The sequence below is a fragment of the Dipodomys ordii genome, unplaced genomic scaffold (assembly GCF_000151885.1).
Source record: "Dipodomys ordii isolate 6190 unplaced genomic scaffold, Dord_2.0 Scaffold36, whole genome shotgun sequence".
Classification (NCBI taxonomy): domain Eukaryota; kingdom Metazoa; phylum Chordata; class Mammalia; order Rodentia; family Heteromyidae; genus Dipodomys; species Dipodomys ordii.
The window spans coordinates 4,374,174-4,400,238 of record NW_012267252.1 but is presented as its reverse complement, the minus strand read 5'-3'; the positions used below and the strand labels follow the sequence as shown (position 1 = coordinate 4,400,238).

Here is a 26,065-nt window from a genome sequence, read left to right as displayed (position 1 = left end):
TTGTCCCCCTCCTCCAGGATGTGCTGTGCATCAGCGGGCGCGTCGCGGTGTCCCCTCCCCCCAGCGAGCGGCGACTCTCACAGCACACACAGCGGGGCTTATCTACAGGCAGGGCTGGCGGGGCCGGGGACTCCACGGGGCGGGTGCGCGGAGGGGGAGGAGGTTATATACACGGGGGTTCGCCTTCACACGACACACACCGTCTTTCTAAAAAGCAGCAGCCTGTTGGTTTTTTTTTTCCTTTCTCTCCTTTTGTTCCTTTTTTTTGCAAAGACCATCCTATTAAATAAGTGTAGGCTTTGTTTTTGTTTTGTTTTTCGGTTCTTGTTCATTTCCTGCCGGAGAGGGAAGGGTGGGGTGGAGTGGGCAGTCGTCCGCTTTCCATCCAGCCGTCCACGGCTCAGAATGGGCTCCTATAGTTGGCAGGTTGGGGCATCTGTGTCAGGGGACGGGGTGCCAAGTAACTGCCCCCGAAGACCAGTACCTGTGGCCTATGGGATGGGGTCCTGCAGCGGCTGGGGGGCGGGGCGGGGGGAGACGGAGGGCGTCCCGAGAGGCAGGGACTTAGGAACCACGGACGCCGGGCGTCTTAACCTGGGGAAATGACCGGTAGCAGGGGAGAGGGAGTGAGCGGCCAGCAGATGAAAGACGCTGTGGTAGGGCACCGGGCGGTCCAGATGGAGGAAAAGAGCCAAGAGCTGGGCTCGGTGGGTGCCCATCGCTGGAGCCTACATGTCTTGGGTCCCCACAACCTGCGAAAGACTTGACACTCCAAACGCCGTCCGTAGAGCACCACCCTCGGGCGCACGTTCCGCCTTCCGGGACCAGGCACACCCGAAAGGCGGGGCAGCGCTGCCAGCGCAGGTGCCAGGGAATCCCCTCCCCCCCACAGGTGGCTCTTCTTCCTTCTGCAGAAAGTCGTTTGGTGCGTAATTTCCTTTGCCCAGCGCCCCCCCCCCCAGCAAAGCCTCCCGGAGCCGGAGCGCCCCCCTCCCCGGCAGGCTGCTCGGGGCGCTGGGCCGCGCTGCAGTAGGCGTTGATTGTGTGTCACAGAAATGTATCTCGTCCCCAAGGTGGCGGCCCGGCCGGCGTCCCGCAGGGGGCGGACCCGCTCCCGGGCGGGCGGCTTCTACCAGGCCCCAGAGAGTTTTGGCTGGGGCACACCTGGCGACGCCGCACAGTCCCAGGCGGGCGCGGAGGGGCGGCGGGCGGGGCCTGGGCCGGAGGGTCCCGCCCGCGGCTCCACCCGTCCCGTCCGGCCTCCGGCTGGCTGACGAGAGGGCTGCGGGGGGTCTTGGGATGGGGGTGGGGCTGGGACGGTGGCCGAGAGGCTTCGCGTCGCGTTGGTCCTCCCTCCCTCCAGGGTGGGCGGTCAGACGGGGACGATGTGGAGGCCGAAGCTGTCGGCCTGAAGCTTGATGTGGTCCCCGCGGTAACTAGTGGCGGTCATAGGCAGCGGCAGCAGCGGCAGGGGCGGAGCCCCGGGGGGCGGCACTATAATAATAAGGGGAACCTGGAAGTTAACACAGGAGAAGAATGGGCTGGGTGAGAGGACAAACAGGAGAACAAAAAAAAAAGGAAAGAAAAGCAAAGAAAAGACCTCCCCGGGCTGGGGTCCAGAGGGATCAGGGCTGGGAGCCCGTGGCTGGGCCGCCCGGGCCGTGGCCCTGGAGGAGAGCTGCGTTCGCGCGCGCTGGGGTGGGAGAAAAGGACCCAACTGGTGACACGGGCTTCAGACTCTCTAGGGGGTTCGAGGGCGAAGGCGACGCCCGGGAGCCTTCCAGTGATCTGGGAGGGAAGGAAGGAAGGGACGAGGCCAGAGGCGCAGGGGTTCTCCAGGGATTCCCGGGCCTCTGCGCTGCACTAAGGAGCCCCGCTTCCTTGGGCGCAACCGGACACCCGAGGTCAGGGGGCCGGGAAAGGCGCCCGCGTCTCGAAGCCTCACCGCCGGGCGGGCGCGCGGAGCCGCCGGCGGGCCAGCCCGGTGGCGTACTCACTTAGTAAGGCGGGGTTGCTGAATCTCCAAGCCTCGTTGTAGGCGGTGTACTGGGGGTGGCTGTACGGGTTGCCAGAGAACTCGCTCCCTGCGGGAGGGTGGGGAAGTGGGGATCAGACACCCGCGCTCCAAGGCGGGCTCATCCAGTCGGGTGGGGACGGCTTCTGCGCCCCCTTCACCCCTAGTCCCAGGTACAAGGCCAGGCAATGGCAGGTGCGGACAGGTCAGAGGCGAGGCCGTCCACCTGGTCCACGTGGGGAGAGCTGCCGGAAGGCGCCTGGCAAATTGTGGCGGGGGAGGGGAAGATCATCGCTGGGGTGCGGTGACTGGGGCGTGCCGGGGCTCCCCTGCGGAGGCGCTCCAGGCCACTCAGGCAGGGCTAGTTCGAGGTCTGGGTGTGCCCACCCCCAGTAACCTGAAGCCAAGGGCTTTTATAGCGAACACTGTGATTCTGGGAGGCACAGCCCCACAGGGTGGAGGCGAGGGAGGGTGGCGAAGAGAAACCCTCGGGACACTTTGTCCCAGAAAGGCCTAAGAATGGCATCTTAGAGCGGTGCCAAACGTAAGGGGCGGAGAGCTCTGCTGGGAAATACCCCCTCCCTTCTTTCCCTCCGGAGGTTTTACGCGCAGGCCTCCCGGCAGGGGGAAGAAGCCGCCGGAAGCCAGTGGAGTGCCCGCTGGTCGGGCAGCAGCTAGCCAAGGGCCCGTGGGCTGGGAGCCGTCGGAAGCTGCCTCCCTCCCTCTGGGGAAAAAGGCCAGGCCTCCGGGTTTCCCCCTCGCCCTTTCTCCTGTGTGATGACCCTAGACTGTTTACAGTGATCCCTAACCGCGGGTTAAGTAGAGGAGAAGGGGCCCCTCTCGGAGAGGGAGCTGGGGTGGGGGTGGGGGATGCAGCCACTGGAAAGCCTGTTTATTGACGAGGAGGGAAAGCATGCGTGCAGCAGGATAATGAGCTTCTGAGCTCAACTGTGACCAAGAGGAACTGAGCTATCTCCTTCCCCATCGCTAATGAAACAAGTGTAATTTCCTCATCAGCACTAGATTCTGTTTAACGACTCCCCCCTTGCCACCATGAGCTCTCGGCGGCTCCCCTCATCCCCACCTCCCTACAGACTCTCCACCCTCACCCCTCCCCACTCTTCCCTCACCCCCACTTCTCTAACACCTCCTCCAGCCTCCACTAGCTCACTTGCTGGGACCTTACTTCCAAAGAATCTCCTTGATTCCCACAAAAGTGCTTGCACTTCTTTCTCCAGATCTGGGCAGTAATCCTTTCACCAACACTTATACCTCCCTTCAGCCTTTTTTCTACCACACCTTCCTGCACTCTCCCTGTTTTTCTCATCCTCAACCCAGCTTTGCTTACCCAGGGCTGCCCTTGGGTGATCCTAGATGGATGAGTTCAGTCAACCTCTTCTATCCTCTCCCTCTTCCCCTACCAATGAGAAACTTCTGGGACGGGACACAAGGCTCTCCAGAAGCAGAGGGTTGTAGGCTGGGATGAATTTTACCCTCTTTAAGGCAAGAGGTTTTGGTGTTTCTGCAAATAGGAATGTCAACTCTCTGGCTTCAAGTTCTAACCCAGGACTGTAATCTAGGCTGAGGGATAGGATATCTTGACCTTCGCTTGCAATCACTGGCTCCTATATATGGCCTCTGCACCCCTGAGCCAGGCAACCCAAGACTGTGGGTGGGGCAAATTCTGGGGAGCAGTGAGGACCTGGATCATCTGGAAAGGTTTGGTATATTCTTGCTTGTCTCTCTGAAGGCAAAATCTCTCTGTTTTGCTTTTTTTTTTTTGCCATAGGCTGTTCTCAGCTCCTCTTAGGGATGAGTTCCCTCCTCTCTTGAGTTTGAGGTTGGTTCTCCATCTAGTCTTCCCCTGTGACTTGGTGTGGACCCAGAGTGGCTTTGTCTGAGTGACTGACATGACCCTGGAAATGGTTCTTGGTTCCGAGTTTCCATGGAAACCGGGGCAGGATCTTCTAGGCAGTGTCAGCTGACTAGGGTGGGCTACAGCACTGAGGGTGGAGCTGAGGCTTAGTGTTCCTAGGGCACAGGCTCTGGTGGGTTGGTGGGGGGGGGCAGGGAGCCATGACACAAAGTCATGCGCACTTCTGTAAACTCTCCCTGGATTGCTCATGTGGGAGGATGAGGGGCCAACTGCAGCCCCCAGAGAAAGAGAGAACAGAATAACAATGGTTTGTAGGGAGAGATGTTGGGTATCTCCCTCCTCCCTGCCCCGGGGCCCCACACCCTTGTCTGCCCACATCCCCAGCTTCAGACTAGAGACCACTCAGAAGCTCTCCCACACTTAGTATCGCCCACCTAGCAGTTACCTACCAGGCACCATTCCTGCCAGGGTGGAGGTGGGGTAGCTTCCCTGGCCAGTAGGGGGTACATGAGGGGGGTAACCAGGCAGGGTGGTGCTCGCCATGTCACGACCTGGAAAAACACAAAGGGGAAGGGGTGAGGGCTGGAAGAGAGGGTCTGCCTCTGTTTACGTTGGTATATACCAGGGAGAGCTCTGAGCAGATGTGTACCTGAACAAGCAGGTCTCTGGCTGCCTTGGCAGAGTCAAGCTTGTTACCTAAATGACTGAGTCCACCACTAGTTGTGTGTGTTACTCCCTTCTGTGTCGCTTTGGATCTCTGTGCATCTGTTTTTCTTCTCATTCCCAAACCAGATGGAGGTGACCTGGTTTTACTCCTCCCTCTCAGAGAGATAGTCAGCTGTGGCCTCTTCTGGGGCCAAATGGACCTTTGTCATCTTGCTTACCTCTCCCTTCCTAACACCCCATCTTCCCTTCAGGCTTGGATTCACCACCCCCCTCCAATTCTACAAGGGCTGACTGGCATTTCCTGTCCTCTCCAAGTTGAGCTGGTGCTGTGTCTGGCAGATGTGGAGGGTAGGGACCAGCCAGTGGAGTATTTTGCTGGTAGCGATTGTGCATTTGCAGGATAGAAACCATTCACCTCCTTCCTGAGATAAATCAGGAACTTTGAACCAACGGTGTGGTGATCAGATTAAATTCCAATGAGCAAAATCTGGTATCTCTACCAGTGGCTGAAGCCTCCTGTTAGCTAACAATGAGCTCTCCTTAGCTAGTAGAGGAGCCGGGAGATTCCCCAATTCACATATGATTCTTCTGAAACACAGTTGCATGTGATGGCTGTCCTTCCTTATCTGTCCCCTCCACTGCTATGACATTTAGCATACTCCAGTTTTTAATGATGATATTTGGTCTCTCCCATCTCCCACACTCCCACATACTAGAGGCTATTCTGTTCTCTCTTGGGGCCCATGCATTCTCTGTAGGGTTCCTTTATTGTCCTTGCCAGCTAGTGCCACTCTACCTCTCTTCTAGCCCAGAAAGGCAAGATATAGCTGAAGGAAGCCATAGGTCTCTGCACACCTTGTCCAGTTCACTCTTTTCTTCAGTTAGATACTAGTCATCATCTTCCCATTACTATTCTAAACTACCTTTCATTCTTTCTTCCTTTTCCAAATTAATGAATGAGTTAATTAGAGATGGGCCTCACTAAGGTTGTTCTCTAACTTAAGATGCTCCTGAGCACTCTTCTTATAAGCACCGTGCATTAACCAATTGCGTCACTGTAGCTACTGAGCACTCTTTTAAGTACTCAGATTATAGGCCTGGAACATCATGGCCAGCTAAGCATCTTTCTTTGCTACTGTCCCCTTGAAGATGACCTCATTTCCTACCACCTTCTTCACCTCCACCTAGATGCTTCTGAGTGCTTTTTCTTTCTCTAAGTATACAGAACTGTGGCTCAGTATTTTTGCATTTCCAATTGCCTGCTGTACACTCTTATTCACTATCGCTTTGTCACCTCAAACCTAATAAGAAGGCAGACTCACCTTTCCCCTCAGTCAGTGCCACTAACCCTTTTGAAGACAGCAAGACCAACAACTTTGGGGTCCTTGACACAGCCTTCATCCATCCTCCCCCACTATATGAAGTCAGTCACCAAGGATTGTCAGTTGTCCTTAGTTATCTCTGTCGCATACATTTCCATTTCCTCTACCACTTTCATAGTTCAGCTCCTAAGCGTCTGCCCATGGTTGGCCATAAAGGTTGGCTTCTCCTGTCCATGCCAAATATGGCTGCTTGGCTAGCCTCAAGAAACATTTCTTGGGCTAGTAGAGTGCTTGCCTAGCATGCTTGAAGCCCTGGGTTCGATTCCTCAGTATCACATACACAGAAAAAGCCAGAAGTGGTGCTGTGTCTCAGTGGTAGAGTACTAGCCTTGAGCAAAAGAAGGTCAGGGACAGTGCCCAGGCCTGAAAGAAACATTGCTTTCATCACACATTTCCCTTGGTTAAAAAAACAAAACAAAAAACACCATTGAGGCTATAGTTTGAATGTTAACTGAAGGCTTTCTAAGCCTCCTGGTACTCTCTCCACCCAAGTTCTCAACTCTGATGTTCACTTTTCCTGGTTTAGTTTGACTGCTTGCTTGGTTGCCGGCTTTTCTGCCTGCCTTCTTTTCTTCCTTTCTTTCTTCTTCTTCTTTGTCAGTTGTGGGGCATGATCTCAGGGCCTGGGCATTGTGCCTGAGCTCTTTTTGCTCAAGGCTAGTGCTCTACCACTTTGAGCCACAGTGCCACTTCCAGTTTCTGGTGGTAAATTGGAGATAAGAGTCTCATGGACTTTTCTGCCTAGGCTGGCTTTAAATTGTTATCCTCAGATCTCAGCCTCCAGAGTATCTAGGCTTAGAGTTATGAGCCACTGGCACAGGGGCAGTTTGACTGTTTTCACTGTGCATTCACCATGAACTTTCCTTCTTCCTTATTCATAGCTTTCTTCTAGCTCAAGCCTCAAAATCCCTACCATTCTGCTCATCAGGGCAGTTTCTCTCTTAAGCAGCTATAGGATGTTTGTTTTCCATGTCTTTATAGGGCATAAATGTATCAGCCCCGTTGTTTCATGTCACAGTTTGCTTCATCAGACAGATCATAAGTACTCCAAAAGCAGGACTTGACTTCTGCTTTTCTTCTTTCCTTTCCTTTCCCTCCCTCCTTCCCTTCTCTCTCTCTTTCTTTCTTTCTGTCATTCTTTCTTGCTTGCTTGCTTTCTTTCTTTTCTTTTTCTCGGTCCTGGGGCCTGAACTCTGGGCCTGGGCGCTGTCCCTGAGCTCTTCAGTTCAAGGCTAGCACTCTACCACTTGAGACAGTTCCACTTCTGGCTTTTCTGCCTGTGTTCTGCAAGGCAAGCACTCTACCGTTGAGCTACCTTCCCAGCCTCAACTTCTGCTTTTCTGAATAGTTGAGAACACAGTAGACAACCAATAAATACTTGTTGATTAATTTCCTAGCCCTTGATTGCACTTACAGCCAATTCCTAATAAGTTATAATTGTTTTCTAATTGTTTCATGTAAATCTAGAACAAAATGTGAATGTTTGAATTTGTTTTTTTCTTTAAAACAACTTAAGCAATAGCATGATGAAAGATTAACAGTGAGACACATCTATTGTGACTCAGCTTTATCATTCAATAGAATGCTTTTCCTCTATACTTACTAATGTAAGTATTTCCTAAAACTCAAGAACTAAGTAGAACTACCATGTAAGAAATCACTTTTGTAACTTACAGTGATAGAAGAATTGAGTTTTGCTTTGTTGTGGGTTTTCTTTTCCCTCATTTGGTCCTACTTCCATCTCTCTCTCTCTCTCTCTGCTTCCTTCTTTCCTTCCTCTCCCCCCCTCTCTTTCTTGAACTGGGACTTGAACTCAGGCTTCACACTCTTGCCTGACTTCCCTTCAAGGCTGGTTCTCTACCACGTGAAACATAGCTCCAGCTCAGCTTTTTTGCTAGTTAATTGGAGATAAGAGTTTCTCTGTTTTGTCTGCTTGGGTTAGCTTCAAACCATGATCCTATGATCTCAGCCTCCTGAGTACCCAGAATTCTAGGAATGAGCCACTGATGCCCATTGATATAGAGGATTTAAAACTAGAAAGGCATGGAAATCTAATTTCTTCTGGCCTCCCCATTTTTTTTCTGGTCCTGGGGCTTGAACTTGGCTCGGGCACTTCCCTGAGCCTCCTTTGCTCAAAGCTATTGCTCCACCACTTGAGCCACAGCTCTACATCCAATTTCCTGTCCAGTGATCAATTGGAGATAAGAGTATCATAGACTTTCTTGCCTAGGCTGGCTTTGAACCATGATCCTCAGATCTCAGCCTCCTGAGTAGCTAGGATTACAGGCATGAGCCACTGGTGTCCGGCTTGGCCCAGTGATCTTAATGTCTAATTATAAAGAAGCCAGTTAAAGGCGTATACCTTTTTAAAAATAAAATTTAAGTGCATGTGAATTCTGGCCTTCAGCTGTATATGAATATGAATTTCTAATACTCTAAGGTTTTGCCACAAAACCTTCAGGAGAGAGGAAGAGAGGCTAGGTGACTAGAAAGTTATGTGCAGTTAACCTGCAGGCAATCCTATTGCAAAGTTTATTCCCACTGGCTTTCTCACTTGCAAAATGATATGGCCAGCTTCCAGCAGGTTGAAAGCCACCCACTGAACTGTTGATTAGAAGGAACATTTCCAAATTCTATTTTTAAAAAACGAAATCTTGGAAGCACCATGCAGCAATTTAAAAAATGTACAAAAGGTCCATGATGAGACAAAACAGTCAAGCATCCTAGCACATGACATATGGTCGTACCCCATTCCGTAACATCAGTGTCACCACCAAGTGGAGCCTGCTGAAGACCCCTGAGTCAACAAAGATGCAAGCTGCTGCATACAAAGCATGCTCAATGGTTTTATTAGTACACAAGTGCTACCTGAAGAGCAGGAAAAATATTGACCCAACTCTTTTCAGAGCCATATATTTTTCTGGAATATATGTTGTCAATAATAGAAGCATATTGCAGGATGTTTTCAAATGACTAAGCTCGTCATACTATTTGCCCAGCAGCATTCTTTGAGCAAACCTCCTTTGGTGAGGGAATATCGATGGCTAATGAAATTTGTGTGAGGAAGAATTGACAGAGCACTGGGGGCTGCAGTACTGCAGAGAGACAGATGGACGTAAAGACAACTCTAAAACTGCTAATATGGCATTGCCACGTTCTTTACACAAACAAGGCAAGGCACAGAAACAGAAGAAAACAGCTACAAAGTAGAACGTATCAGTTATAAAATATGTGCCATCCACCAGCAGAGAGGAAGCAGTAAGGTATTTGCTCTGCTTACTGATAATACCAGCAACATGAAAACTGCACAGGAATTGCAAGTGGTGTAAACTTGTCCTGTAAGAGGTAAGAATCTCATATTGACCACTATAAGAAGGTGGTTACTTGGTTTATAAGGATACAAAGCTTTTGTAGATAAAAGAGCATTTCAGTTGATTATCAGCCTAATATCCTGTTATAAAGATGAGAAAACGGAGACGTACAGAGGTATTATGACTCTCCTGTGACTACATAGCTAGTAAATGATAGAGCCAAAGTTTGAAGCCATGTCCGTGCCACACTCCCTTTAATGACAACACAACAGCAGACTCCCCAAAAGTGTCACAGAAAAGGCAAAAAAAAGTCATTTAACAAGAAAAATATACCATTACACTGTCATTAAGACAAAAAAAAAAAAAGGACACAAGGAATAATCAACTGATGTGGAAGGTCTGTAGTAAAACTCCACAGGGTAGAGCATTAATCTCCTTTGAGAGTTTTCTGAGAAACAAAGACCTCTTCAGGAAACAGTAGTTGTTGAGAATCTTAAAGTACCCAGAAGTGTTAGAAGCACTGTATTTGATGAGGATGTCTTCTCAGTTCAACTGAAGAAATCCCTAAAGATTCTAAAGCCAATTTCTACAGCAATCACTACATTTGAATCAGACAGTGCACTTTTGTCAGACATTCCTTAGCAAATGGCCCAAAGCAAATCAACTGTTTTGGAGAATCTAAGTGCAACCTCTCACTCGTACCAAGAGAGCAAAGTCAGAAACTTTATTAAGGTATTGGAAAACTTTGGTCATCAGATAATTTGCTACTTTAATAGTCTCGTGAAAGATCTAAAGGCAGCGTTGTGTTTCTCCTTTTACCTGGACTCACTAACATTCACTAAGCACCAACTGTCTACTAGATACTGTCTTCAATATTTTATATGCATTTTCTCATTTAATTCTCATACCAACTCTACCAGTTGTCCTATCTTTAATCCCTATTTTGTAGATGAGAAACTGAAACTTGGAGGAACTAAATATTATGTCCACGTTTTCACAGCTAGTAGATGGCAAAGCCTGGACTATGGAACAAGAAATGTATTTGGGAACTGATTCTAGAATAGTATTCTCAATACTATAGACCTAGAAAATAGACAGGTATTTGGTCCAAGAAAATAATGTGGGATGGTGCTAAGCTAATCCTTTCTATAATAGAGCACCTTGTCGCTACCTGTTTCTTGTATTGTCTACAGTAGAAATTTCAAAGTGGGATTCACTGATTTCATAGGACTCCAAAGATACACTTTAGGGGGCCTGCAGAAAGTTATATATAAAATGTTATAGATATTATAAATGCATACCTTTGGTATAGATGGTATATGGCCTTTATCATATTGTCAAAAGTATTCATAACTTTTGAGAGCATAATGAAAGATTAATAAGCAGTGCTAATTTAAAAAAAATAGAACCTGTTCTTTTGTGTAAAATGCTAATTTGTTTGCAACTAGTGAATAATATCAACAAATAAGATCATATAGGAAACAGTAAAATTAAAGCTTATCTCAAGTACAGGGAAATGCTATCATGAGAAGATTAAGGAAATAATACAAAGGACACTGTTCAAGAAGCAGAAACTGCTGCTAGTGACAGCCTGGGCAATAAGACTTATTAGACACAGATTTATACAGCAAAAGTTATATCCAAGGAGTTTAGAGATATGTTTCCTTGGCATCTTTCTCTGAATGAGCACTTTTGCTACCTACTTGACACTGTGAGGATCCTAAGGCCAGAAAGCATAACTCTTGTTTTACTCCCCTACCCTCAAGGTTTGTCTGCTTCTCATAAAGTGACAAAAAAAAAAAAATGAAGACATTAGATTTCTTCAAGGTTGGCAGTCTATGGCTACATTTAACACAATCATTTTTAATATGTATAAGAATATGGTTAGTAAATTTGTAATTACTGTCTAAGTATACATGTACTTTATATTTACCCTTTATAACAGTATATTGAATATAATACACCAAACTAAGGATCTTTGAATCTGTAAAAGATACTTTCAAAAGAGAGGGAATTTTCTGTATGTATCATTTTATTTCTTATTTCCCAGGTTACTAGCTTCCCCCACTCTTCTCCCTCCTCCAAGTTTAGTTCTTTGGAGCAAATGGGTCTGTGTGAGGACCCCATTAGGTACTGTGGAGGCCCCACACTCAGCCCAAGACTTGCCTGCTCCAAGTTCCAGCAGAGGGGGCTGTACCCACAGCTCAGGGTGGCTGCTCTCCTAGCTGATCTGTTGCCCAGTGACAGCTGGACCTCAAGTCCCTAAGGTGTCCTAGGCAATGATGTGTGTGGGCTCAGTGAGGTCTGGTCCTCTACTACCAAACAGCTGGACAGAGCCAGTCATGCTGTTCCTACCCCTTCCCCCGTAGCACACGGCCCTCCTAGGGTTGTGTATTCTCCCAGCCCAGGGCCTCACAGAAGGCAGTTTGCATCTAACTCATCTGGACTATGCATGGAACTGCAGCCTCGGAATCCTGTAATAAGACTGGGGGCTCTGGGAAGAATCATATTTTCAAGAAGCTGAAAGGAACTCCATAGGCCAACTCCTTCATTTACAGAGATGGAAACTGAGGCTCAGAGAGAGGAAGAGAAATCTCGAGTGCTCTCACTTCTCAAAGCTGCCTTCTCTGGCTCTAGGAGCAGGTTACAAATGAAGAGCAGCGCTGGGTAGGAGCTGGCATCTGGGAGGTTGGGCCAGGGGCTCATGGATGGGCTCTGTGTCTATGAGACCCTCATGCTGGGTGGGCAGAGGTTAAGCTTGTTTGCACAGCCTCCTGATACTCCAGGTCTCCCAGTTCCTCTCTGGCTTTATTTCGCTCTCTAAGAGCACTGAATTGTCAGCTCTAATCCTTCTGAAAGCACAGCGTTTTTCAGGCGCTCTGTGTAAGTGAAACCCTAATCCCAAGGAAAACGGTCACTTAAGCTGCTGGAGCATTAGGCTGTTCTCAGAGCCCACTGTAGGATTTCCTCCCTCCCTGCTTGTCAGCCTTCCACCACTGGGGAGGAGAGGATTCCAGACTGAAGGCACATAAAGCCCTCTCTGAAGTGGCAACACTGGCAGAACTGTCTCCCAGAGCTCAGGGTTAAAAAAGCTGTGGCTAGGCTGTCCTGAGGCTACAGCTAAATATGGGGAAGGAAAGCCAAAAGATGACCCCACCCTGGGGAAGGGAGTGGGGTGGCTGACTGGGGGAAGCATGTTTTCTGGGCTGGTTTTAAAGCTAGCAAGTCATTTCTGAGATACCACTATTTAAGAATTTTTAGTTATAACTGGGCACTGGTGGCTCATACCTGTAATCCTTGCTACTCAGGAGGCTGAGATCTGAGGATCAGTCAGAAGCCAGCCCAGGCAGGAAAGTCTAAGAGACTCTTATCTCCAATTAACCAGCATAAAGTTGGAAGTGCAGCTGTGGCTCATGTGGTAGAGGGTTGGCCTTGAGTAAAAAAGTTCAGGGACTGTCCCAGGCCCTGAGTTCAAGCCCCAGGACCAGCATGCACGCGTGTGCGTGCGAGTGTGCACGCACGTGCGCGCGCACACACACACACACAATTTCTAGTTACTCAAAAAGGGCTGGGTCATCAGACTATACTTTTCCTCAGCTAACTTTTTTTTTTTCTTATCAAGTACCAAATAATGGTGTAAACAGCTCTCTGCCGGAGGCAGCCCATCACTGCTAGGATGGCTGGTAGACACAGATGTGGACTTCAGATTGAGGTGGCACAGCTTTTATTCCACTCTAAATTGGCCTGCCTCTCCAAGTCCTGGAGCAAATTTGTGCCTGGACTTTTCAACCTCCTTTCCCTCTGGAGGTGGACTGAATAAAGGAGGAAGGGAAGGAGCCTGATCCAATGACTGCCTAAGCAGCAGACACAGGGCACCTGCATATCTGTCAATGTCTCATTGCTATGGAAATGCCCCCATAATTAAATCAGAATGAGGTCCAGGGCTGGAGGTCCTTGGGGAGGTGGCTAGAGGCCTCAGGGGTGTCTGGAGGAGGTCTTCCTCTTTTCTGTGGACCTTCTCAGCCCACATGAAGGGTCTAAGAGCAGTAGGTACAGACAAATCCTCAGACTTCACTGGGCCTCTGACTTACCACACATCCCAAGTTGTTCTCACCCTCTCCTTTCAAGGTTGGGGAGCAACTAGTCTCTGCCCTAAATTCCTCCAGCTAATCAGGGGCTTTGAGCCAACAGACAAGACTAAGAGTTCCAGCCTGCCTTCAGAAGCACTTCTTGGGCCTTTATTGCCCTCTCTTCCTCAAGGGGCTGGCCAAGGGCTAAGTGTTTGTTTTATGGGGGAAATGCAGTTGCATTGGAACGGGGTTGTTAACTACAGGAAAGAGGCGGTGCCTGGTTCTCAGACTCCCCCAGTAGGTGGAGAAGATTTCCCATGGTCCACACCTCTCTCCTCTCAAAGGTTATTTTGGCTGCCTGTGGAGCCAGGAGTTGGAGCTGCTGAGTTGGTCCCTTCTGTCTGAGGTTGAATCCATTTGCTCTTCCTGGTGTCTAGGACAACAGAGCCAACCTTGCTGCTTAGCTTTAAACTCTGGATTACCAGCCTCTGGCCTCCCCACCTCTGCTCAAACTTGCCAGTTTCTGGGAGACCAGCATTACTGATCCCTCTCCATGCCTTGGACAACACCCACTGGACCTGAACTACGGATTCCTTCAAAGCTGTAGTCTCTAGGTATTAAGAGAAATTTCTCTAAATCTCTTGAATAAAATCTACTTCACCCTATCAGGTGAGGAAGTCAATATATTTCCCACATGCACAGGGGAGAGGCAGCACTGTCCTGGTCCCCAACTCTCCAGTGTTGAGACATTTTTCTAAAGGGAAGGTGAGATACTCTGCTGGAACTCCGCAATCTAGGAGTTTGAATAAGCAGGTAATAGGCCCTGCTTTCACAGTTGCCTGAGGCCCAGCAGTCTTAGTGGCTCCTAGACAATAAGCTAGAAGTACGGTCTTCATTCTTTGTCCTTTTTGATCTCCATTATCTGACAATTTGCTGAGCTGTGTGAAGGGAAGGTGCTCTGGGGATCTGGATCTGTGCTATAGACACAGTTTATACTTTGATCTTTTTAGAATATTGAACATGCTTAGTTTATCTTCCCATTTGGATAATTCTATGATCTCTGCTTGGAGGTGTTAACTGTCCTATGTGTAGTTTCTGCTATGCTCGCTCATGATAGCTTGCTTTCACACGAGCTCTGTAATTTTTATGGAGCACTCTTCAGTGCTCTTTCCCTTATAGGTGGTCCTTATGTTTTGGATTGCTGAATGCCTCTACAGATATGTTTTGTTATTGTTCTTTCTGAGGTTTGGGAGGAATCTGTTCTGGATGAAAGCTTAAGTGAGCTCTTGACTTGAGGTTCCTACAATATACTTCTAGTATATATTTGAACTCTGATCCAGACTCAGACTCTTCGATGTGTTTCAATCTTAACCTTTCCTCATTAGGATCTACCTCCGGTGTGATACCGGGAGTGTCTCACATACTGATCTGGCATTAACTTGTCCTCTATTTCTGGCACCAGAGTGAGGATTGGCTGTTACATTAATATTATTCGTTGCTGTATTTTATCCAACTATGTTTTGCTAAGGTTAGCCTGCCTCTCTACAACTAAAACGAGAGTGGTGAGAATTACACTCGCACAGGCTCTCCCAGTGCTTGGTACTGATGCCCACTAGAGGCCAGTGAAGCCTGCTCTGTGCAGCAGCTCCTGGGACATGTGTGTCCTCATGCTTCAAGACTGGACATGGAGCTGCACTGTCACTAACTTCCTTCACCATCATCTTGACCCATGTGGTCTCCAGGGAAGGCAGCTTGTCTCTCTTCTTCTCTAGACCTTCCTTACGCTACTGGACTCTCTGAATGCTCCAAAGCCATCTCCAGTGGCTTTAGGGATCCTAAAACCAGTTCTTATTCTTCTTTACCCAGATTAACAAGACTGACAGGAACCCTGCAGACTTTCCTATCACTGTAGCCCCTAGCCTAGCCCAGGCCTGGCCCAGGGGGAGGGAGGTAAGCAAGCCTTGTAGAAAAGGGGCTGTCATTTCTATCAGTGATGGGAGACTTTAGAGAATACAAGCTCCAGCAGATAGTTATAATCAGGGTTTTAACTGTCACCTATAGAGCCTGGGGACTTTGAGAGGTTAGTGACCATCTCCTGTGGCATCCTTTATAGAGGTAAGAAGGTGGCAGTAGACAGCCATCCCAAGAAGCCTGAGGCCAGAGTGCCCCCGGCCCATTCTCTCATTTAGCAGGTCTCTTTTTCCTTATCACTTAGGGGAGACTCGGCTCTGTTCCAGACCAGCAGCCTAGAGCAGTGGGCTGGAGAGAAGAGATGCTGCAGAGCTAGAGCAGCCCAGTGGCGGAAGCGAGAGTGGGTGATAAATTTAAATAACCAGCTTGACTTGGCAGCTTGCTGAGTTGTGATGCAGTAAAATTAAAATCTCGGCAGAACTTGCAAACACCACCTAGAAAAAAAAAATCCATCTCTTGCCTTAGTTCCTTGGTGGAAGGAGAGTGGGGGAGGCAACCGGCTGAGTCCTAGCTTCTGGCAACCACCGTTGCTTGCAATGTGATTAGCTGTGTCCTGGCCCACTGGGCCCCACTCGCCCTTCTACACAATGGTCCAGGCTCCTCCATCCTCTCAGTCCTGACCTTGTGGAACAGCTGCATCAAGTGGCTGGTGAAGTTTGAAATCAGCCTCCAGTGCCAGAAGGTGGCAGGAATATCAATAAGTTCTGGCTTTTCAGATTAGGCCAAGGCCTTATAATGCCAGCTTCCTCAGGGCTCATCCCTAAAAGTTTGCAGCCTCCTTTTATCTTTTCAGGGAGGAAGATGAGTTGGTGCTGGCAAGGTGAAAAGTGGAGAGGACTCCTTAACACTCACTCAGGTTCTGGGCACGGCATGAACTTGCTACTCTCTTACTTGAACATTCACTTGGTACAATACTTACCTACCAGGAAGGCTTTTTTCTTTCTCTACCAAGTCCCCTACTATTCTTGAATGAAATAATCTTTTTAAAGACTATTTGAGAGGAATTCCTGCAAATATACTAAAAGCCTTTCCCACCCCTAGCTCCTACTTGGGCCCAGTACTCAAAGACACCGATACTTCTCTAAAACTTACCCAGAGTCCACCTGTTCTGGCTGTTCTTGACACTGCTCATAACTGTCCACAAAGTCCTGACCTGAACTGGACTCACTCCAGAGAGCCTCCATGAAGTCTCTGGGCAATGCCCCATTTCTCACCTTGACAGTACCTCCAGCAAATTCTGTTTGTCCCCATAATAAACACATCATGAATCATTCATCTTTAATAGATTATGCAAATTAGGAGGACATAAAATCAACAAAGATCAATAGCTGCAGCCGTTTAATTGCCAGCAAAAAACATTTTAAGAATGAGCATAATCGGCATCCCTTTCTTGGGTAATGGCACTATTAATCCAAACATTGGATCTTGGCCTAAGTGTGGATAAAATCATTCCCTGCTCCCCCTCCCCCAACACCCCTCCCCCACTCCTCCATACACTTCTCTCTTTTTGGTAATTTCCAGTTTCTGAGTGAGTTTCCCCGTCATTACCACTGGTGAACAGCTCCGAATGTTAATGGTTCTGCTTTTGTTACTCCTCGCTTGATTGAAATGTCGCATACAGATTGAGATGTTAGTGCTAACTTGCCACCTGGGAATGTCAAGCTGGGTCTGAAATGAACTTTTCTCACACTTGGATCCAGATGGATCAGCCGGAGATGTTCCCAGGCTGAGTTGGGACTGTTCCAGGGCCACAGGAGGGGGGGAGGCGAGTGGGGGCTGCTCAAGGTGGAGGCACTTTTCTGCACCATTCCCAGGGTGCCCTGAGGCAGAAGCCCTACCCGGAAAAGCCACATGTCCAGCCCCAGGAAGTCCCTGCCTTCTGAACAGCTCCTGAGCACAGAGGAGCACACTGGGATCAGAGGAAAGTTTTGTGCACTCTGTTTTTGTGGTCAGTTGTCTAGTGTAGGCCACCTTTGAGAAGCGACCACTGCACCAGAGAGGTGGCCTGCCCTGGGTCAGAAGATCAAGTAGGTTAGAGAATTCCCAAGTAGGGCTGCAGAAGCTCGTGCCAAGAGCTAGCTGATCTAATCTGTACTTTGACTCAGGTAAGCCTATTGCTCCCATAAGCTCAGTCAGTTTGGGAGCACTTTCTAGTCTTAGTAGTTATACCCCTAGCCAAAGAGTGCATCTCCATCAAAACTAGACACAATGGTACCAGGACATTTCTTCAGGAGAAATTTAGAAAGCTAATAAAAGGGCTCCCTTGAGCCCCCTAGAGGCTGGGTGGCTACTCCAAGCCCATCTGAGCCTGAACCATGCCCAGCTCATTTCTAAATCACCACCAGAATCGTGCCCTACAGGAAGGCCTGTGCCTGCTTCCCATCTTTGCTCTGAGCTGACTTCCCTGCAGTCCCTCTGCTGCGTTCCCAGGCTACCTCCACTCAGTGGGCAGGTAACGCCTCAGTGTCTCCCAATCCCCACCGAGACTCAATCATCCTGTCTCTCAAGGAACAAACGGCACATTGGCTTTAGTGTCTCCAGAATAATTAGGTGAATTTTAATAACACCTCAATGTGCATTTCTCCCACTTGGGCACTCCCCTGGCCCGGAAACTCTTCTGCAGTGCCATACGCCTTCAGCTCTTTGGCCCCAAGTGTCATTCACCAGCCCTTCCCTGCAGGACCATTCCAGCTACTTTAGCTCCTTGGGGCTCCTGGCCAGGGTGCCCCTCTCCTGCAGTTAACCACCTGACCACCTTGACCACTTGGCTACCTGACCAACCTTGGCCTCAGTGACTTCTCCAGGAAGCAGGGAAAAGGCTATAATCATTATGTCTCTCTCTAACTCCATAGAGCTGGGTGCCATGCCCTCAAGCCAAAAGCCACAGCCGCCTGTATTACCTAGACAGAGAGGAAAGCAGGTTGCCCCAGAGCCTAGGAACAGGGGAAGAATGTGGAGGCTGGATAATGAGAATCTATGATCAACTCTTGCCAGTCTGGCCTATTTGTCCTCCGAATTCTTCTGTACACATCCCAAGGAGAGGCTCAAAAGTCTGAGTGCCTTGGGAGAGGCAAGAAAAAAGGCAGATGGAAGGTAGAAGGACAGCAGAGAGAACCAGCAGCACCTCCCAAATTTCTGCTTTTCCTGGCTGAAGCTATACCTCCTGGCCACAATGTTTTCCCGCACATCTGCACGCATCTGTTTCAGGAAGCACCCTAGGTTTTTGGAGGCTCAAACTCACTCTCTCACTGCAGATATCATGGCAGAGTGCCCAGTTGTCACACTGGTCCCCAGATGGCAGGGCTTGAAGTGCCCCCACTGAAAGGAGTGCTCCCACCCTCCTGGAAGCCTCCTTACCGGTCACGACGGGGTATGTCTGTGTGCCTGACACATTGCTGCCCAGCTCAGGGTTGGTAGATGCAGATAGACTCGACTTGACTTCATCAAGCCCAGGGGTCAGGGCTGGGAGGGAGTACTCATTCCCCTGGGAGGAGAGAGAAAAGTGACAGCTCTCTATTGATGCACACTTAGAGAAAGGGCTCAGTGTGCAGATGGAGAGGAGGAACGGGACCCTCCCAGATGGGGTGGAAGGAGATGGCCCAGCAGAGGGGAGATAGGGAGGGGCAGCCTGGGCAGTGATGGGAGAATGTTGTGGCAGTGATGGACCACATATTGTGGGTGGTGTTCCCAGTATCCTTTAAACTTTGGTGGATGCTCTGGCCTAAGAAACTCCAGAGGGGATCTGAACAGTGAGAGTGCTCCTGCAGAGATGTGTGATGTCTAGATACAAGAAAGTAGGAAATTTGGGGGAGGAGGCGTTATCCTCACCATGTCCTGACATGATGGCAGAGTTAGTAGCTGGGGGAGGGGCCTACAGAGGCTTCCAGCCTGGCACTGCTGGTCTGCCTGATCAGGTATGGGTGACCCTTTTTAAAAAACAAACAAAGACAGCCCCACCGGCCCCTCGCTCTCTGCCTGTGCACTGGGGTATGAAATTGGGGAGGGGAAGAGTCCACATGGCTAACAGCAGGGTGGGAGGGGGCCAGTCATTGACTCTGAAAGGGTGTCCTGCCCGAAACACTTGGGTAATTGCCTTTTTATTGCAGCTACCGCCAAGCCAGACCCCTGAGCTGGGCAGACCAGGCGCCTACACAAAGCAGAAAAAGTTGCTCTGATTAATATTACGTTAAATTAAAACTGATTTTCTGCTCTTTCGGGGTCTGTTTTTTTCCCTTCCGCTTCCTGGGTCCCCCCCCCCAGAGGACCCCCTCCCTTCCCTGGCTGGATGGGATTGCCTCGTCATTTCCAATTCCTTCTCGTATTGATCTTCCTGTAGAAATCAGTTTTGTAATTAGCTGCAAATTAGGCCTTCTACTGGGGGTGAAGCTGCCCCCTGATTTATCACCAGAGTAATTCGCTGTGATCGGAGAGAAATTAAAATGAACTCAATTAGGCTTCGGATTTGCTTTATGGGCCCTGCTCCGAGTTTCAGGGGGAAAAATGACTGTGCTGGTGTTTAATAGTCTAATGAAAGTAAATAAAGGTTATTCATTGTAATACAGCCGGGGACTCAGGGAGGGTGCACCGAGCCGCCCGCCTTGGCCGGCTCCTCCTTTGTTGGTTTATGGCTCAGGGCACCTTAAAAAGACTTTTGATTTTTGTTTTATGAAGACAAACAGCTTATGGGATAAAAGAACAGGCGGAGAGAAAGGCAAGTGGCTAGGAGCTGCTGGAGTCTTAGAACAGAGCTGTGCTATGTGATCCTGCAGGGCTTTGCTGGTGTACACGTGTGTGGGTGCGCGTGTGAGCACAGCAGGCTGGGTTGTGCTGTGGTTGGAGGCCTGCCTGGCCTAGGCCATAGATGTGGGAGGGTTGGGAGGGTATCACTGTATGTGTGGGGTGTGCCGGGGGCGACACTGATGTGGGTGGAGGCATGTGCTAGAAGAGGTGCCCTGCCCTCTATGGGGTAGCTACTGCCTCTAATGGGGCAGCTGGAGCTGTGCCATGAGCACTGTGGACTGTGTAGGGTGAAGGGTACAGGCAAATGGTGGAGGTATGTAAGCACCTGTAAATAAGAGGCTGGAAATGGGTTTCTGTGCATGTTGCATTTTGGTCTCTGCTGTGTCTGTAGGAAGGCTTCAGAGTAGGCTGTCAGCCTGCCCAGGATCACACTGGGCATCTGGACCAGGTAGCAGGAGGTGGCCACCAGTGAGCTTTCCTCCTGACACTGGGCAAAAGGAGCTCCAGAGATTTTTCTACAAGACCATGACAGTAGAAGCCAGGGAACATGCAAGAGAATAGTTTGAGTCCTCAAGTGCTTATGTTTAAAGAGCTCATCCAACTAAGATGTACCATCTTAGATTTAGAGGCAGATACCTGGTCATGCCCTGGTCCTCACTAGGGCCACAGAATGACAGACTGGATGGGATCTGACTCGTCATGTATCAAAGTCCTTTGTTCCACAGATGGGGAAACAGAGGCCCTTAATGGATATAAGATTTAATCACTTGAAACGCGTCATTTTTTTCTTCTTCTTTTGGTGGTACTGGGGTTTGAACTCAGGGCCTCTAACCACTTAAGCCAACCTCCCCCACAGCCATTTTTGCTGTTTCAGATAGAGTCTTGTGTTTTTTGCTTGGGCTGACATGGACCCTGATCCTCCTATTTAGGCCTTCCTATAGAGGTGGCAGGTGTGTCCACCACCCCATTCACATGTTTGTTGCTGCTGCTGAGGTGAGATCTGAATAGCTTTTGCCTAGGCTGGCTTCAAACCACAATCCTCCACTATCTGCCTCCTGAGTAGCTGGGATTACAAGTGTGAGCCCAGAACCCCTCATTTCCTCATTGCTATATAGCACAATAATTTCTATTAACTCCACTCTGATGTCCTGTGTCAGACTATTCACACCACACAGGTATGACGACATACGAAGTGCTGGGTATTTGGAATGCAAGTCCTCCAGAGGCGTTGCTCTGCCCACTTCCTCTCCAATTCTGTGGCCAGCAGTAAACTCCTTCCTCACCTGTTCTGATTTGATGTGTTCTGATGCCTGGAAGACGTCAGGGTAGGAAGGACGCTCAAAGACTCTATCCAAAGCTTCCAGCTGCTGCTGGGTGAAGGTGTCAGCTCTCAGGTGCTTCCGCAAACTGTCCACGCCACTCTGAGAGTCTCCGTTGGGGACTGAGCCCTCAGACACATCTGGGGAACACACGGATACTTGGAGCATTAGCACTAGGCCAGCAGAGACACAGGAAGAGTGCAGGGGACAAAGGGGTTAAGTGCCTGTTTCTTACCCCCAGGAATCTGTACTCCTGCCAGACCCTGTCCTTCCAGCTCATGGGCTCTAGCTGGAGTGGTCCAGCTGGTTGGCCCTCCCTCAGAGGCCTGGCTAGAGAAGCCAGATCCCTAAAGGATCTGGGAAGAGAAAGGAAAAGGGGTAACGGCACAGAGGGTGGGGGGACTGGGCTGAGGGGAGCCAGGGGGGCTCCCTGGGCTGTTTCCCAAGGGCATCTTTCCTCAGGAACTGCATTGCCCTTCATCCTATTTCAGCCTGGATGAGGAGCTGAGTTCTCAGGCTGGCGTTACCAAGCCTGTGGAGAATTGAACTCAGCTCTGAGATGAATTTCAGTTCCACTGATTCTAAGGGTTGAAATCATCAAATCTCTGAGGCTGAATGTAATACAGAGATTGTGTGAAGTAATTAACTGCCCTGGAAAGCAGGGGTGGGGGAGGGCAGTGTATCTCAGAGCAAGGCTGAGGTGCTCAGCTCAGGTTGGGCCAAGATGACACAGAGCAGAAGGAAGAGGAGTCATGTGGGCTACAGAGCACCCATGTGAGCAGAATACAGGGGGCCTGCATACAGCTGTGCCGTGGCCACCCCTCTCCCCTGGGAACTTTGGTGCACTCCTGTGCTAGGAGCCAGTTCTTCGGGCACCTGGGACTTCCTGTGGGTTTCCACAGGGACCCGAGATGCTCCACAAAGGAGGGGCTTGGCAGTACCCCAACAGTGCCTGCTCTCTTGGGGCCACTGATCAATCCTGTTACCATTTTAGGCTTTACCCAGGCATTGTCACCACTCTGCTACCCTATCTTCCAAAAGCTTTCAAAACATACAGTGGACAAAGTGCCTGCTCTGCTGCTTCTCCTTGAGTCCCCATCCCATAACTCTCCTGGCCCCCAGCTTAGCCCTACTTTGTCATTTTTGGCTTCCCTCTGCTGAAGACCAGCTAGTGAGCCTTGGGCATGGGGCCAGCCCATGCTGGAGGCCCCAGGGTGTACCTCTGGGACAGTTATATATATCAGTTTATAGGTGATTATACGATATGATATAATCAATATTGCATTATATACAGTAACACCGTACAGTATCATTTCGGAGACCATAGAAAATATTACATATTGATTAACCTCAACCTGCAGCCATCCTCCCTTGCTGGCCTCCCAGATGGAGCAGGGGGTCCTGCTTTCCAAAAAACAAAAACAAAACCAAAAAACTTCAGTCTTCCCACACTGTTGTGCAAGGGATAGGAAAACTCATGTGTGTGTGTGTGTGTGTGTGTGTGTGTGTATGTGTGTGTATGTGTCTGGGTGTCTAGATGTCCTAGATACTGAGGGAGGAGAGAAAGATTAGAAATAGAGGAGAGAAAAGAGACAAGAAAGGAGAGAGAGCAAGTGAGAGAGAGAGAGAGAGACAGCCTTGAAGGCATTCCCATGTTCCTAAGAACACAAAACATCGGAGTTTTGTTTTCTGTGTAAGATTCTAAAATGGCTTTTAGTCTTAGATAGTTTGTGTCTTTGCATGTAGGTGAAGTGTGCTATACCTTTTTATCCCATTTTGTGAGGGTTTCTCTGTGCATCTAGATACATAAGGGTCTATGATAGCCTTTCTGAAAAGCCATGTGCACGTGGGTGGGGAATGTGCGTGTGAGGGAGAGACAGACAGAGAGACAGAAGCAGACAGACAGATGGACTGACTGCAGGGAAGTGTGAACCTATATCCCTAACTTCTTCTCTGACTGCTTCTTTTCCTATGATGTGCATCACCCGAACTCACTGCCTGTAGCTATCTACGTGTGTCCAATGTGCCTAATAATCCTCTCTTCTGCAGATCCTCCCATCTTTTTGATTTCCCTGCTATCAGAACTGAGGGAAGGTGGCACTTTGTGTATGGTTATTGCAGTTTCACCAAATAGGCCCTAGGGAGTGGAATGTCACACATTAGGTGTGTGTGTGCGTGTGTGTGTGTGTGTGTGTGTGTGTGTGTGGCAGAATGCCATCATGCAACTGTATAGATTTTGTGTACATGCTTCTGTGTGGCTGGGCTTACCCTATGCCTCTGTGTGTGTGTGTGTGTGTGTGTGTGTGTGTGTGTGTGTGTGTGTGTGTAGGGGCTGAACTGAAGCTTTGTCCTCAGGTCACTGGCTGGAGGAGTCTCTTTGCCTTCATTTATTCAGGGGCCCTTCAGATCTTGACAAATCTGTCACTCTAAATTTGCGAGAGATTATGGTGCTCTCTCCCCAGCCCGCAGAGAGGTGATATATGATATCTGCTGCCCCTATTGATTGCCTGATCTGGTGGCAGAGGCCGGCGAAATGAACTTGAAATGAACATCATGCCTCAACTCATTGTGCGTATAATACACTACTTAATCCCACATTTTTCAGCCGCTATGGAATTCAATTGATCAATCATGTTCCACTGATAGTACTGTTTTAGGGGTTATTGCTGCTCCCTCCACTCACTGACCTTTTTATTTATTTATTTATTTTTTCTACACTCAGGCCCTGGTGGTAAGGCAGGTTACAGAGGCAGCGACAGAGAGGAGGGGAAGGCGGAAGGGGAAGGCTAAATGAAGCCTGCTGCTGGCAGAGGTAGCAGGTGGGAGGTGGAGACAGAGGAAGGAAGAAGGGAAGGAAGGGGCGGGGAGGTGGAAAGCAGGAAAGTGCTAGAGGAACAGACCACAAAGTGATTGATAAAAGCATATAGAGACACTGCCTCCCCTGCCTCGCCCTCCCCACCCTCTGAGGCTGGAGGAGGCCTAAGGGACTCCCGAGAAGGGAAGAAAAACTGAGAGGGAGCAAAAGGCAGCAGTCATGATGAATGGTAAAAGGACCACACAAAAGTTATAGGAGACAGGGAGGTGAGCTGCCGGGCAAGGAGAGGGCAACGGCCCACAGGAAGTGAAGGAGCCCTCTTGCAACTCAGCCACAAGTCCCAGGGATTGTCATGGTTCCTTCTGGAGGAGGGGTGGTACCCTTCTGTGTCTGCAAGGAAAAAATGAATGAGAGTGAGGAAAACAGGCAGGAACGAAGTAAGCAACCGAGGGGAGAAGGGGCCTTCAATCAGAGGGTGCCAGGAGAAGAAGCTTCAGAAAGGAGGAAGCCCAGAAGCAAAGGTAGGACGGGAAGGAGGCAGAGGAAGAAGGGAAAAGGGAAAGTACTTCCACATCGGAAGCCAGGCAGGCACTGGCTGGGGAGAGAAAACTTGGCACAGGAATGGAAACAGCTGGCTCTCTGTCACTGCTGCTTGCGTGTCCAGCTACAGAGAGCAGCCCAGGGCCTGGACTGGGGGAGGCTGGAAAGGTAGAGGGAGGAGAACAGAAGAGAGCAATAGAGAAGGAGAAGGAAAGAAAAGAACACAAGGAAGAGGAAAACAAAACAGAAAGGGAAACAAAATGGAGTTGACAGTACTGACTATCTAGAGAGCCTTTGCAGACCAAGATGGAGAGAGTGGTTCTGAATGGTCCCTCCCATAGGCAGAGTCACTGAGAAGCCAGGAAGGGAGATAAAGGTACCACTGCCAGGCCCTGAGCAAATCTAAATAGAGGCAGAAGCAGAAGTGGTCCCTGGATCTAGTGAAGGAACAGGTAGAAATAGACATCAACCACCTCAAAGACAATTCCTCACCCAACAACCCTCTTGTGTCAAGGAGCCAAACTATGGGCACTTTGTGAGTAAGGTGCATGAGTGATATATTTCTATAGCTCCTATGCTAGGCATAGCAAATAGTAGGTACTCAATTAATGGTTGAATGAATGAGACTCTCTGGGTGGTAGTCACACCAGACCCCTGGCAGTTAGTTTCAAGAGTAACCACCTGATTGGCCTGGCAGCCAGGGAACTCAGTCACTTGTCAGGCGAGTCCCACGGCCTGTTAGCCTCTAGCAGTATCTACCCCCAGAGGCTCATTTTACCCTCAGCAATACCATCCCACCCACCTATGATACTCAAGCCAAAGAATAGAGAACACTATGCTCCCATTTAGAAGAGAACTTAGCCTTGGAGCTGCAGACCTGTCAACCAAAGCAGATGGCAGAGGCTACTTAAGGACAAAGCCCAAAGAAGATCTCTACATTTAGACTCCCAGCACCAAGAGGGCTGGAATATGGTGTCCATATGTCCTGGACTTTCTGGAGCAGTTCCAGTTTGCAATATTCCTTCCAACTCTCAGACCATGTTTTTAGGTTGAGATTGGAAAATGTAATTGTTGTAGGTTTCGGAAGATCCTACAGAGCTAGGAAAGGGCCATATGCTAAGCTAACTATCTCCATCTGTGGAAGATTTAGCCCTACTCCTCTTCTACCTCCTGCTCAGCTATCCTAACCACACACAAATATTAAGACCTTTTTGAATGAGGATGTTACTCAGTGGTAGAGCACTTACCTAGCATGTGCAAATATCTGGGTTCAATCCTACAGTACCACAGAAGGGAGGAAGGAAGGAAGGAAGAAAGGAAGGGAGGGAGGGAGGGAGGGAGGGAGGAAGGAAGGAAGGAAG

The 26,065-nt window shown here is 49.2% G+C and overlaps 1 protein-coding gene across 3 annotated transcripts in view; it reads right to left on the bottom strand.

Moving 5' to 3' along the window:
- Positions 1-1,171: 1,171 nt before the first annotated feature.
- Pax2 (paired box 2) overlaps positions 1,172-26,065 on the bottom strand; it is a 91,598-nt gene continuing 66,704 nt past the window's right edge. Inside the window, exons 7-11 of one of the 3 annotated variants that reach the window (XM_013017814.1) lie at positions 21,314-21,489; positions 18,648-18,774; positions 4,340-4,441; positions 1,998-2,084; positions 1,172-1,513 (exon numbers count right to left, since the gene is read on the bottom strand). In XM_013017814.1, coding sequence (XP_012873268.1) covers positions 1,437-1,513; positions 1,998-2,084; positions 4,340-4,441; positions 18,648-18,774; positions 21,314-21,489 — 569 coding nt within the window. In that variant the 3' untranslated portion in view covers positions 1,172-1,436. The remainder of the gene's footprint in view (positions 1,514-1,997; positions 2,085-4,339; positions 4,442-18,647; positions 18,775-21,313; positions 21,490-26,065) is intronic. The other 2 variants (XM_013017815.1, XM_013017812.1) reach the window with 2 other exon arrangements.